This window comes from Peromyscus maniculatus, chromosome 5 (assembly GCF_049852395.1).
Source record: "Peromyscus maniculatus bairdii isolate BWxNUB_F1_BW_parent chromosome 5, HU_Pman_BW_mat_3.1, whole genome shotgun sequence".
In the NCBI taxonomy this organism is placed as follows: Eukaryota; Metazoa; Chordata; class Mammalia; order Rodentia; family Cricetidae; genus Peromyscus; species Peromyscus maniculatus.
This window is the reverse complement of record NC_134856.1, coordinates 10,601,297-10,614,703: the sequence shown is the minus strand read 5'-3', so window position 1 is coordinate 10,614,703 and position 13,407 is coordinate 10,601,297. Positions and strand designations below refer to the sequence as shown.

General features: G+C 49.7%; 2 protein-coding genes across 4 annotated transcripts in view; one reads left to right on the top strand and one right to left on the bottom strand.

Moving 5' to 3' along the window:
- Cpne2 (copine 2) overlaps window positions 1–831 on the top strand; it is a 38,998-nt gene extending 38,167 nt beyond the window's left edge. Inside the window, exon 16 of one of the 2 annotated variants that reach the window (XM_076571672.1) lies at window positions 279–831. In XM_076571672.1, coding sequence (XP_076427787.1) covers window positions 279–386 — 108 coding nt within the window. In that variant the 3' untranslated portion in view covers window positions 387–831. The remainder of the gene's footprint in view (window positions 1–278) is intronic. The other variant, XM_076571673.1, reaches the window with a different exon arrangement.
- A 4,184-nt stretch (window positions 832–5,015) lies between these two features.
- Window positions 5,016–13,407, bottom strand: part of Psme3ip1 (proteasome activator subunit 3 interacting protein 1) — a 31,300-nt gene continuing 22,908 nt past the window's right edge. For both annotated transcript variants that reach the window (XM_076571674.1, XM_076571675.1), the window contains exons 7-8: window positions 11,790–11,854; window positions 5,016–5,896 (exon numbers count right to left, since the gene is read on the bottom strand). In XM_076571674.1, the coding sequence (XP_076427789.1) occupies window positions 5,679–5,896; window positions 11,790–11,854 (283 nt within the window). In that variant the 3' untranslated portion in view covers window positions 5,016–5,678. The remainder of the gene's footprint in view (window positions 5,897–11,789; window positions 11,855–13,407) is intronic.

The window sequence follows — 13,407 nt, the reverse complement described above, 5'->3', positions numbered from 1 at the left end:
CAGCTGAGTGGGCTAAACAGCCATTTCTCCCCCCCCCCCAAATCCAGCCTCTAAGGTCTTCCCCCAAACACTTCACCATCAAGGGAGTCACTGCCAGTGGTGGGCTTAGGGTTTGGGCTGGGGCGAGGGCCACTCATTTCAGATGGGCCTGACCCTCAGCCCTGAAGTCCTCCACGGCCCCCTGCTCTCACAGCTCTGGGATAGTGAATCTCCCGACGGCTGCTCATTAATCCTCCTCCTCCTCCTCTTTCCTTTTCCTCCCCACCCGGACCCCACAGGCAGCAAAAGAGACCCTGGCCAAAGCGGTGCTGGCGGAACTGCCCCAGCAAGTAGTGCAGTATTTCAAGCATAAAAACCTGCCCCCCACCAACTCCGAGCCTGCCTGAGCCCGTGCCCAGCAGCAGCATGCCGGCTGAGCCCCCAGCACCCCCAGGAACGTGCACGTTCACCCTGCTTCCTCGTGGGTGGCCTTTTCTACCAGTCCACATTTTCATTTTTTACAACCGGACCTCCGCCCCCAACTTCCCCCAGCCCAGCTGGGCTTCCTTTGTCAGAGCCGACGGATGATGCTTCCAGGACAAACCGGCTTCCTCTCCCCGCCCCCCTGCCACTCTGAGTATTGAATGTACTTTGTATAATTTTAGTGGAATTATTGTTATTAAGGAGAATAAAATTTTTACAATCATAACTGGCTTTTCCTAAGTAACTAGCTGCAAGAAGGAACGTGCCCCCAGTGCATACTTTGTATGGTGGCCTCCTCTGGTTTATACTGGGACTGTGTTCTACTTGTTCTACTCAGGGTAATAAAGGAGTATCAGTTGTTGCCTGTCAGCTCCTTGCATGGTGTGGGTCAGTGGGTCAGTCTGGAAATGGAAACGAATAGACTCTTAGCCCCACTCCTGAAGAGTCGGCGTGATCACTTCTGCCTGGGGACAGACATTCCCTGTCAGCGGCAGTGACGCCTGACAAAGTGGCACAGGGCACGGTACCCTCACAGACTGTACAGACGTGAGAGACGCCTGGGCCCAGCCGACACTTCATGCTCTTCTAACTCTTGGCCCACACTGTCTACCTTTCACTGCGGCTAGACAGCAGCCGCCGCCACCCACTTCCAGCTCTGGATGTCCTAGGCAGGGTTGAGGGCTTCGGGACCCTCACCAAGGTTCATCTGTCCCTGCTCTTTCCACGCATGCCCCTCTTAGCACACAGCCCTCCTCCCCGTTCCTTCCTCAATTCCGAGTCCTAGGCCTCCTGACAGGCTGACATGCGACTCTAGCAGTGGATGTTTCTACTGAGCACCACGTTTCTAGCTCCCTGTACCAGCACTGTTTATGAACCTCCCACAGCCCGACCATGACCCCGCAGACACAGAAACACACCATACCTACTGGACAGGCAGAATGTGGATGGAAGTGTGGCTGGCCCTTGAGCATGCATATCCTACTATACCCAGCATCCCCTTAGCTCTGCAAGGGGCTTTCCCACTCACGCTGCTAATGACCTTACACTACTCCACCGGCATGGGAGCCAGGTATCTCTGCCTTCTCCCCAGGCCAGTCCTTCCTAGCTGCTGGACTTGGGCAGCACTGGGCAGGTCCCCATCTCAGGAGCCATGGCATCTATGGTGGGAGGAACAAACTTCTGCGGCCACCAGATGCTCGTTTGAGACAGGGTCTCACTATGTAGCTCAGGCTATCCCAGAACTATGTAGACCAGGCTAGCCTTGAACTCACAAAGATCATCCTGCTTCTGTCTCCTGGGAGCTAGGGCTAAAGATGTGTGCCACCACACCCAGCTGCTAACTGCTCATTTACTCCTGGCTCGGCCACCTGGGGAGTCTAGTGGCCATAGCTCCCAGGTAGGTAACAAAAAGCCAGCCGTTGGGCATAAATAAAAGTCCTGGTTCTGTCATGTAGCAGGGCAACCAGGCAAGTCATGGGGCCTCTGGGAGTTTGGGGTTCCTCTACAGAAAGTATAGAAGGGCTGGCTTCAGAGGGCTTTTTCAGAATGAAAAACACAAGTCTAGCAGGCTTCAGTGGTGTCACAGAAGCAGAAGACTGGCCTGTCTGGGGTCCCAGGGGGCCTTTCTGTGTCTCCTCTACAGCTGGGGCCAGGGCTGCCCGTTAATGCTGTTCCAACTCCCTCTGAAACCATTCCTCTAGCAGGTACGGGAACAACGCCAGCCCACAACAGTCCTTCAGGTGTGACTGTGCAACCTGTGACTACAAAAGCGTTGACAAGATTCCAGCCGAGCATCGAGCACCAATTGCATTCCATCCTGGCGTGTATAAGTAGGCTGGGCATGCCAGGATGCCAGGAAGCCACCCGAGTCCAACCAAATAGCTGTGCCGTGCACTGCCACTGAGCCCGGCTTGTTTTCCTGAAGGGGCCTAAGATGACAGCTGAGTCACATACCCACAGCAAGGACATTCTAGCTAAGGAACCCGGTGTGCCTAAGCAATTAACATTTGGCTAACTGGAGCTAACGCAGAAGCTGGTGAAGTTGGCAAGCAGCTCTGACCCTCCCAATGTGTTACTGTCGTAGCTACAACAGGGGGATACCAGTGCCATTCAAACCTGTGGCTGCTGCTAGAGACTCTGGACACCCTACCCAGGCACGGGAGGAAGCTGCTGTCACTCCTTTTTCCTAGGGGACAGGAAGGGGGCAGGTGAAGGCCCTTGTCTGCCCGTATGCTGGTCCACTAGGGCTCATCTGCAGAGGGTAGAAAGAGGCTGTTCTCTAGAAGCTGAACAGCAGGCCTGGTCCAGGCAAACCAAGCTTTTCCCTTAGGTGAAAAGGAAGAGGCCGAAAGGGAAGAATTCAGGAGCTGGGAAGCAAAGGCACAAAGTGATAAGGAGTAGAGTCGCCTCTGATGAGGTACTTGACTGAGTAGAGGGTGCTCCTGGGGGCGGGGGGGGGGGGGGGTCTCGCCTCAGTCTGAGGAATGAGCTACTGGGTCCTGGGACCTCTGGAAGCTGTACAGGCAGGGAGTCAGCTACCTGGCTAGGTCCAGTCACATCAGCCGCTTGCTTTTTCTAGAGGGAAAACAGGTGACTCAAATTTCAAGTCTCTTTCCTCTGTATCCAAGTGGGCAATAGGCCTCAGGTAGGCAAATGTCAGGAAGTGACTGGCGGATGGCTACAAGTCAGACAGTCCCTTGCCTCCCAGCTAGAGCCAGCAACCGAACACTGTTCTATCCAAGTGGTCTCAGAACCGTAAGAATTCTGAGATGAGGTGCAGGCAGGCTTAGGGAAACCAGCCCCAACCATCTTTTGTACTTTCTTACCTGACTGTAAAATCCCAGTTACTCAGGCACAGAACAGCGGGTGGGACCGGTCCCCAGCCCCTCCCCAGGGGTCACCATCCGCAGAGGTTCAAGTCCTGACTGTAAAATGGTCTGTCTGCACAGAACCCATTCATGTCTTCCTGCATACTTTCAGTCATTCCTAGCTTGCTTACTCGATTTACATCAACTTAGGACGCCTACAGCAATGTGATATTCTAGAAGTTGTTACTCTCGTTTCGGGAGTAAAAAAGCATGTGCGTGTTCAGGGAAGGCTGGCTGCGTCTGAGGGTTGGAGTGGGGTTGCCTTCCACGTCTGCTCATTCTGTCTTCTGTGGGGGGAACGGAGGTCTGCCCGGCCTGCTCCCCTTGTTGGTTGGCCTGCTTTGCCACAGAACTGGCGTTTCGGTTACAGGCCTCTACACCATCGGGCACAACAAACTATGGTAGAAAGGCCACCGGTGTGACTCAGGCTTTCCGGAGACACCGAGAGCAGAGACCAGTCAGTCCAAAGTTGGGCACAGTGGCACTCACTCATCAGTGATCCCAGCACTCCGGACGCTGAAGCCGAAGAGTAAGTTTGTGGCCAGCTTGGGCTACACAGCAGACTCCGTCAAAAGAAAGGAAACCCGAGTCTGCTCAGCACAGTCAGCTACAAATGACGGGAGGGCCGGGAGCACGACATGGGTACAGAGTGAGAGCTTGCTCTGACAGGCTCAAAAACTGAAGTTAAGGGACAGTTCTCAACCTCACAACCCTGTCACCCTTTGTCAACATCAACAGAGACCATGAGGTACACGAGTGGCCTCTGAAAAATCAAGCTACGTGAAGCCGATGCCTGATGTCTTGGTGTGCCTCCTGAAATGGCTCAGGGTTGCTGTGGGTGCGGGAACGCGCTGCAGGCACGACAGCACAGTCACAGGAACGATGACACAAAGAGGCAGGAGGTGCTGCAGTCCTAGCCCAGTCTTGTCAGGCTGGAGCTGACACGCTTGACTGACAGTCAGGGAAGATCAGCACTGACACTGGGAGGCTCTGTAAAGGACGGCGGCGCTCACAGGCATCCACAGCGGGTGAGGGAAAACCACCATCTGCTGGTGGGCACCAGTGTCAATACACTGGAAGGGGAAAGGAAGGGCTGGATGAGATCCAGGGCCCTCTCTGCCCACGTTGAAACCGAGGAGCTTCCTCTGCCTGCCAGTATGTCAGTGCCAACACATTCGGTGTGTGTCTCTCTCGTCTCACACCCATAGGAAGGAAAACAGAATGGATACTGGAACCAGGAAGTGAAAGCTCAGGCTCATTCTGAAGCAGGCGCACACCGACCGTCAGATATAGCTCCCTTCCAACCTGGGTCCTGCATCCTGCTCCCTCCCGCCCTCCTCCAGAGACAGAAACAGGCAAGACCTGCTGCTCCCGGCCCAGAGCTGTGGTTTGGGAAGCCTGGGGACAGTGGGAGGTGGGAGGAGGGGCGGGGACAAAGGGGTGTAGAGGAAAAGTACTGAGGCAGCAGCACCTTAGGCTGGAAATACCTCACAGTCAAAAGCTACGACTCTGTATGTGCAAACAGCAGGGCCTGTGGAGTAGAGCACAGCCCAGCCATCCCAGGCACGGCCCACTAGTTTGCAGTCGAGGATTCCAGAAACTGCTAGGCATTAGTCATCTCTTTAACACAGCTATCAGCAGTTAAGAGTTTCTGGCTATGATTCAGTAAGTTTGCATCTGCAATGCTTAGAATTTTAAACTAAATTTTTTTATTTCAAAAACAAAATCAAAACAACTTTCCAGGGAGAGAAGGTGGGCAGAAGATGGACATGTCATCATTACCAGCTCCTTCCTACCTCCTCAGGCTGGGTGGAGAGGGAAGAACATGGACGAGCATCACCTCGAGGGCTGTGACTGGCAATCTTTAGTCATACAGCATCCAGGAAGGGTTAGTTCTAGGGCAGAGCTTTGTCATCTGCTAGTCAGCCCCCCTCTATGCCCACACACAACAGGGGAGAACCAAGCAGCCCCCTCACCTACAACAGTATCGAGATGTCTGCCTCTGCTTCCTGTGCCACCAGGGAAGGAGAAACGAGAACGCAACAAGGTACAGGGAAGCCCTGCCAGCCAGCTGGAGCCTGTCCTCTCACCGTCGTCGGTGGCAATTCTGAGACTTGCCTCAACGCCAACCCCTCCTATCAGTGGGACAGGTTTGGTCATCTGCACTGGAGGATCAAGAGAAATCAAGCAGAGTTTGAGCCACAAGTGGACTGCGGCACATTTCTGGGTTAGGTTAAAATGTCCCATATGCACAGGAAGCAGGTGAAGACGTTTTTTGAGGGAGGTGATGTCGAGGCAGAACAGGCATCTAACTCTCTGGGGAGATGCTCCCCGCGGTCATGTCAGGAGCTAGGGTGCTTCGAGGAAGGTGTTGGTTCGGAAGATGGAGGAGACGATCTTGCCTGTGGCATTGATGGTGCCCTCGCTGTCTGAGCTGGACTCGGAGTCACTGCTCCCAGAGTAGGCACCCAGGCCAGGGAGGATGCCGATGCAGACAGCAGCAGATGGGCAGTGGATGGAGGGTCCGCTCAGAGAAGAGCTTCCAAGAGACACGCAGGATGGAGCCTCTGCAAAAGGGAGGAGAGGAAGTCAGTCCTCACGCTTCCTAATGCTGAAGGGTCAACCCAGGCCCTGGACACCATGCCAGGGCTCTCTACAGAAAGCTCCGGTGCTGCAGAACAACCTATGCAGTCACAGGAGGCTCTGGACGTCTTTGTGTTACAGGTGAGGAACCAACAGAGAGGAGAAAACGGAGTTGGAGTCTGCCCACACTCTCTTGCGCCCCACCAGTTCTGAGAATGTCACCTATCATAGTTTGATTCCCTGTCTTCACAAGTCATGGTCTTACAGCAAGTGTGACTCAGGTATGATGTCTTCTTTAGCTACTCTTGTGGCCCTCAACTGGAGGCTAGATTAAGAGACCAACTGTGAGCGATACTAACAATTTTATGATGCCATACTTAGAGACCAGTATACTGACTAGCAGGGATCAGCCATACAGTTATGCTTTTTATGGGGCATTTTCCCAGGATGGGGAGATGGGCACCTCAGAAACTGATTTATCACTTTTGCTTTTTAGTTTTTTAATACTGAGAAGCACTGAAGGAAACATTTTAAAACAATGTATAATGCCACCATGTATATGGGCTCTTCTTTCCAGGATATGCAGTGATTCTGCTACTCCAATGACGAAGGCCTCAACGACAACATGCAAAACTTGACAATTAAAGGAAAAGTTAGTGCTCTCAAAAAGGGCCTAAGTTCTGTCCCTAGCACTCGCATCAGCCAGCTCACAACCTGTACCTCCCACTTGGAGGATCCAGAAGCCCTCTGATGGCCTCCATGGCACTACATTCGTGCATATACACCCAGACATGTATATATACACATAGTTAAAAACCACAATCTCTAAAAACAAAATCAAACAAACCTAAACTAAGAATGGCACTCCATTCTTTCTTCCCTCTGAATGTCTCCAGTCTTATTTAGTCACTGTGACGACAACTCGTATGTAGGTGTGCTCCCTGCTTACTGATGAGGGAAGTCGAATGCGCTGGTAAGTGCACAGGCTAGAGTATACAAGACTGAACTAAACCTGCACCAGAAGACGCTACACTAAGTGATGCCAAAGCTCACTGGAGCAGAAGGCTCAGTTCCTAAGCCACTACCTGGGGCTGACAAGGACGTCCCTTTTGGGGTTTGCCTTCCATAAATCTACACTCACTTGTGCAGATACCTCAAGAGAATGCAAAAGGGACACTGACTCCAAGGCTCTCCTGAGAAGAGTTATCAGCCGTCGTCGGACACAGAGGTCAGCTCAGGGTGCCTGTTCCTCCACAGCAGGCAACGGAGAAGCTGCTGGAGACAGGCAAAGCTCACACATCTCAAGATGCACTGAGAGCAGTGCTGGGAGACAGCAGTGAGGCTGACGGGGAAGCAGTGGCAAATGCTTGCAACAAACACCGCAAAAGCTACAACTTTAAGATGTAAAGAGCTTCTCTAATCCGTTCGAGAGAAAACAAGCTGTGGGGCTGGGGAAAGCTTCCGCAGTAGGCGCCTGCGCTTGCCTCGCATGTACGAGGGCTCTGGGTTTGATTCTCAGCACCGCAAAAAAAGAGAAAAATAAAGAAGCAATCAATCAACAACTAAAAAGCACAAAGAGCAGGGTATGGCAGTGCACACCTATGATCCCAACACTGGGAGGCTGGAGACTGCTCTAAGTCCAACACCAGCCAAGACTAAATAATGATGATGATAAAATAATAAATGGGATAACCTGGGATATATATATACTGGAGCTCTTGTCTAGCATGGTATGAAGTCCTGGCTTTGATCCCCAGCATTGCAAAAAACTTGGCATGGTTAATTGTGCTAGATAGTTTTATGTCAACTTGACACAAGCTAGAATTATTTGAAAGGAAGGAATCTCAATGAGAAAATGCCTTCATAAGATCCGGCTATCGGGCAGTTTCTTACTTGGTTATTGATGGGGAGGACCCAGCCCATTGTGGGTGGGGCTATCCCTGGGCTGGTGGTCCTGGATTCGATAAGAAAGCAGGCTGAGCAAGCCAGTAAGCAGCACTCCTCCATGGCCTCTGCATCAGCTCCTGCCTCCAAGTGCCTGCCCTCACTGCTTTTGATGATGAACTGTTATATGGAAGTGCAAGTCAAATAAACCCTGTCCTCCCTAGGTTGCTTTTGGTCATGGTGTTTCATCACAGCAACGGTGACCCTAATTAAGACAGTAATGCATGCCTATAATCCCAGTACCTGGGAAAGAGAGGAAGATTAGAAGCTGAAGGTTATCCTTGGCTACCCAGTGAGTCTGAGGCCAGCTTGGCCTCCGTGAGACCTTGCCTTAAAAACAAAAGGACACAGAGGGCAGGAGCAGCGCACAGCACACTACAGCAGGAGTCCTAAACCAGGCAAAGAAACGACTGTCAGGAAGGAATGTGGGAGCAACAGGTCAAGAAAATCTGGCAATGACCTCCAGACTTAACCAACCATTGTGGGATGTGGTCCTCGGAGCCAAATAACCACTATCTTCATGAGACCAGCTGTGGCTACTGCACCAATCAAGCCCGCTGACTGCTTGACATTCCTCAGAGAAGGAGAGGATGGAGAGGGTCACTGGACCACCCCTTCTAAAGATGAAGAGTCATTTCTAGGCCCTAGGCACAGTGCCAAGGCTTCCCCTGAAGAAGCCCCAGCATAACACAACAACCCTGATAACCAGAGGAAGACTCCAGCCACCCCTCCATCCATCTATAACTCTGCCCTAATTACACCCGGGGTAGAGGGCAGGGTATCGTGGAAGGTGCTAGAGTACTTGGCTGGGGAAGGCTAGCTGAGGAGAGCTCCATCTATGCAGCTAAGGGAAGCAAGCCATCGTCCATGCTGGGTGAAGACTCCCCAGGATGGCTGCCCTGGGATCTCCCCGCTCCTGCAGTAACCTCTCACCCATGCTCTGTAAGCCCTATCACACACTGATTATCCAAGATGAATTGGTGGATTCTTCCTCTGTGTGGCTGTTGAGACCTTATAAGAAGGGGGCAGATGTTTACATCTCTGCAGGGAAGGACTTCTCACAGCATCAGTGGTGTTCCTGAGAACTGTTTAGAGCAGGAAAAAGGAGGTGTCTACAGAAGCTGTGCTGGTTGGTGTTTGCCAACTTGGGACAAGCTGAATCACCTGAGAAGAGGAACTCTCAACTGAGGAATACTCATCAGACTGTCCTGTAGGCATGTCTGTGGGACCTATCGTTATTACTTGACAAGAGACGCAGGAGGGCCAAGTCCACTGTGGGCAGCGCCACCCCTGGGCAGGTGGTCCTAGGTTGTATAAGAAAACAGGCAGAGCAAACCATGGCCATTAGGCCAGTAAGCAGCATCCTCCATGGCTCCTACCTTGCTCTTGCTGAGCTCCTGCCCTGACTTGCAGTGATGGACTCTGAACTAGAAGTGTACAGTAAACCTTTTCCTCCCCCGGTATTTTGGTTGGGGGTTCATCACAAAGAAGCACACTGGGCCAGTAGGTCAGTGACTAAGAATAAAGACTCTTGGGCTGGAGCAGCAGCTCAGAGCACTCAGCACAGAGTACTACCCTCATATGCACACAGTTCTGGGGTCTATCAACAGACTGGGGGAAGAGGAAAAGAAACAAGTCTATCTTCACTGGAAATGAATGGTCTCTAAGACGTGCTAAATGAAAAAGGTGAGAAGCAGAGCAATATATGTAATTTGGAGAGAATCAGAAACATGCCCATGCATATATATGACAACCCCGCACCGCCCCCCCCCGCCCCAAAAAAAAAACAAAACATGAAAACCTGCAGCAGCATATGGCCTGGGAAGAAACTGGTGGCTAGTGAGCAGAGGAGACTTACTTTTTACTGTATTCTTTCTAAACTATTATATACATATATTAATCATTCAGACATTGATTTTTAAAAGGCAAATAAATTCAAAGAGCATCCTGGCCATTTCATCAGAGCAGAACAGTCCCACCACTCCTCTAGCCAACCCCCACCCCACCCTCACCCCCCACCCCCGATATCCTTCCAATAAAGGAAGAGAACTGCAGAAGCCTCAAGGCCTGCCCAAGGGCAGGATGCTCGTCTGTACTCCCCACTAAAGTGAGTCACGACCCCTGAAAGGGGCGCCCACCCCACCACCACCCTGAGACACACTCTGGTGTGGCAAAAAGTAGGCCAGAATTTATGATGGGAGTCATGGTTAATTTGGGGGAAGGTGGGGTGATGGTAAAAATCTGATGGTTTTAATATTTGAGACATGACAGTAAGTTGTATAATTCATTCCTTGAGCGTTTGTTGTATTATTATGCACCACACAGAATGCTTTCAGAAGCGGAGAATAAAAGAATCAAGTTCAGAGTGCCTAGGAGTGCTGGCCCATGGAAGGATGGAGCTAAGGACAGAGCTGCAACAGGCATCTGGACTATTGTGACGCTGGAATCGCTTAAGGGAAAGGACCAGAACCTCCAATTATCTAGGAAGTTTCAAGAGAAAAGAGACTGCAACTCTGACAAATTTCATTCCAAAAGCAGTTCACTCCCCACAGAGAACAAAATGGTGCCCTCTGACCTCACCATTTGGGGATGTTTCCTGCCAACTCCTGCCTTCGCCGGACCACATTGTCATAGCAAGTTAGAGAAAATTATGAATAGAGAATGTTCTTGGAATGCAGGCAGATGGAGAGAGTACATAGGCCACCTTGCATGTTTGTTGGCTCTGCTCAAGATAATTTTCAGTGGGAGAGCTCAATTTCTGTCAGGGTCGAAGTTCCCTTCTAGAGGACCAAGGCAAAGCCTTCCCCTGCAGAGGGCAAGATTGAAGCAAACTTCAAGGATAGCCGGTCATTTCTGGGGTCTCTTCTCCTAACAAAGGAAGGTATTTCTTGTCTAGCTTGTTCAAGAATGCAGGGATAGGAAGAAGATGTTTAGAATGACAAATATAAACTGCTTGTACATACGCAGAACAGGCCTGGGTGGAGACATAAGAAATGTACAATGGGCCGGGTGGCGGTGGCGCACGCCTTTAATCCTAGCACTCGGGAGGCAGAGCCAGGTGGATCTCTGTGAGTTCGAGGCCAGCCCGGTCTACAGAGTGAGTTCCAGGAAAGGCGCAAAGCCACACAGAGAAACCCTGTCTCGAGAAACAAAAAAAAAAAAAAAAAAAGAAAAAAAAAAAAGAAATGTACAATGGTGTTTCTCCGTGGAAATGGAAGTGGATGGAAGAGGGTGTGGGAAGAGACTCTTCACTGGTGATCCTTTTTAAAGGTACAGGTACCATCGTTGGTACTGTAGAGAAACAACTGAAAAGGCATTCATCATTTGTTCGAGAAAGAAATAAATGTAAGCCCTGCTTTATAGATGACCAACTGAGTTGGATTTAGATCCTCGATCCCACAGGCGAAACTAAAAACAAACTCTTTTATTCCTCATTCAGGCCCAAGAACACGTCCCTTTACTGACAATTCCGTGCCACCTAACACAGAGGCAGAGTCCATCACATAAAGTCACCACCATCAAGGACAACAGACCGCTGAACACCAGTAGACACTAGGCTCAATCCAGTCCAACCACTAGCAGGAACAGGGAATTGTGTCTCCCACGGGTGAAATCAAGAAACCTGACATTTGGCAGACAGAGAAACCTTTTGTGAGCAGAGGCCATCTGACCAGGGCTTACAAGCGCTCCTGGGAGAACACAGCTGTTATTTGCCAGCTCTACTGGTTTAGAACACACTTCTTTTGTAGGGCAGCTGACACATTCATGGTAGGAATTCTTGCTTAGTATAAAATAGTTTGGCAAATTAGATTAAGGCAGGCTTATTTAAAGAGAAATAATGCACCCCTCTATATAAGATTGCAGTTAGTCCTGTCCTTCCTACGGTCCTCGTCCACCATGAGTAAAAGGAAGAAATGAAGGGACCATACCCACCTTGAGCCTTGTCATCTGGGTCGGGGTCTGGTTTCAGTCTTTTCACACTGTTGCCACTCTCTGAGCTGTAACAAAAAACATGGTGGTGTGAGCTATGTAGACGCGTAGGGATCAACACTGAGGGAATCAGAGCAGCAGAGATACTTATGAGAGTCTGGGGCAGTCTCGAGGGCTGGGATGGCTGAAACGATAAGCTGTCATTGCACTTCCAAACCTCCCAAATATAAAATCTACCTCCTGACAAACCCAAGGGCAGAGCATGCCAACTTTGGCTTTCTGTTATCATTCATTCACTTGGGTAGAACCACTGATGATTTCAAGAGCATTTCCACATTTCCACAATGACAAAAAGTTCAATTATTAAAGGAAATACTTGTGACGACATGCAGAGTTTCCAGAAAGATTTTTACTAAAAAGTATCTAAAGAATATGTTTCAATGGAGAAAGACATTATACCAGAGGGAGAGATGGGGATGTAAGTTGAAACAGGTATCTCATATATATGGGCCACAGTCCAATTTGTACCATGAAACACACCAAAGTCAGTCTGGGCAGTAGAAGAATACAGAAGAGTGAATGTAGCACAAGGTCTGAAGGTCCCTTTTGTGGGAGGGGGGCTGTGCTAGGGAGACTGTACCCACAGCTTCTCAATAGTAGGCAAGTGCTTTAGTAAAGAACTGTAGCCCCAGCCCAAGGTCTTCTGTTGGCACAATTTTTAAGGAGGTAAGATAGCTATTTATATGCCTGCTTGGTAAATTTCAAGACCTATCACTAAAAGAATAGAAACAAAGTATGTATCATGGAAAGAAAAAAAAATATTTTAAAGTCTTACTCATTTTCCCCCTAAAAGCAAGAATATAGGAAAAAATATTTTAAAAAGTAAAGAGAGGATATGGATGTAGTTCAGTCAGGTAGACTGTGGCCAATGCCCTGGTAAAGCTGTGGATTCAATCCTGAAAAGAGCATGAACTGGGCATGCTTGCACACCCCTATAATCTCAGTACTTAGGTGGAGCAGGAAGATCAGAAGTCCAAGGCCATCTTTGGCTATACACTGAGTTTAAGGCCAGATTGGAATATATACATCCTGCTCTATAAATAATAATAAATAAATATAAATGAAATAAAGAACAAAAGTTTAAAAAAAAGCACTAAGGTGATGGATATTATATTTTAAAATCTGAATATAAATCACACAAACTAGTAAACAGATGGAGTGAATACATTTTTTAAAAAAGATTTATTCATTATGTATACAGTGTTCTGTTTGCATGTATCCCTGCAGGCCAGAAGAGGGCACCAGATCTCATTATAGATGGTTGTGAGCCACCATGTGGGTGCTGGGAATGTGAACTCAGGGCCTCTGGAAGAGCAGCCAGTGTTCTTAACCTCTGAGCCATCTCTCCAGCCTGACTGAATACATTTTACAACAATCATTTAAAGGCACTTACCTAAAAAACTTAACAAAAGAAAAACACCCCCCCCCCCAAAACTCAATACCCAGAAAGATTCAAAGTGGGAGCACGGATCAAAGGAGATGGAGGCAACAGCAGAGCGAGGAGCGCTCGGTACTGACGGCTCAGTACTGACGGCTCAGTACTGACGGCTCGGTACTGATG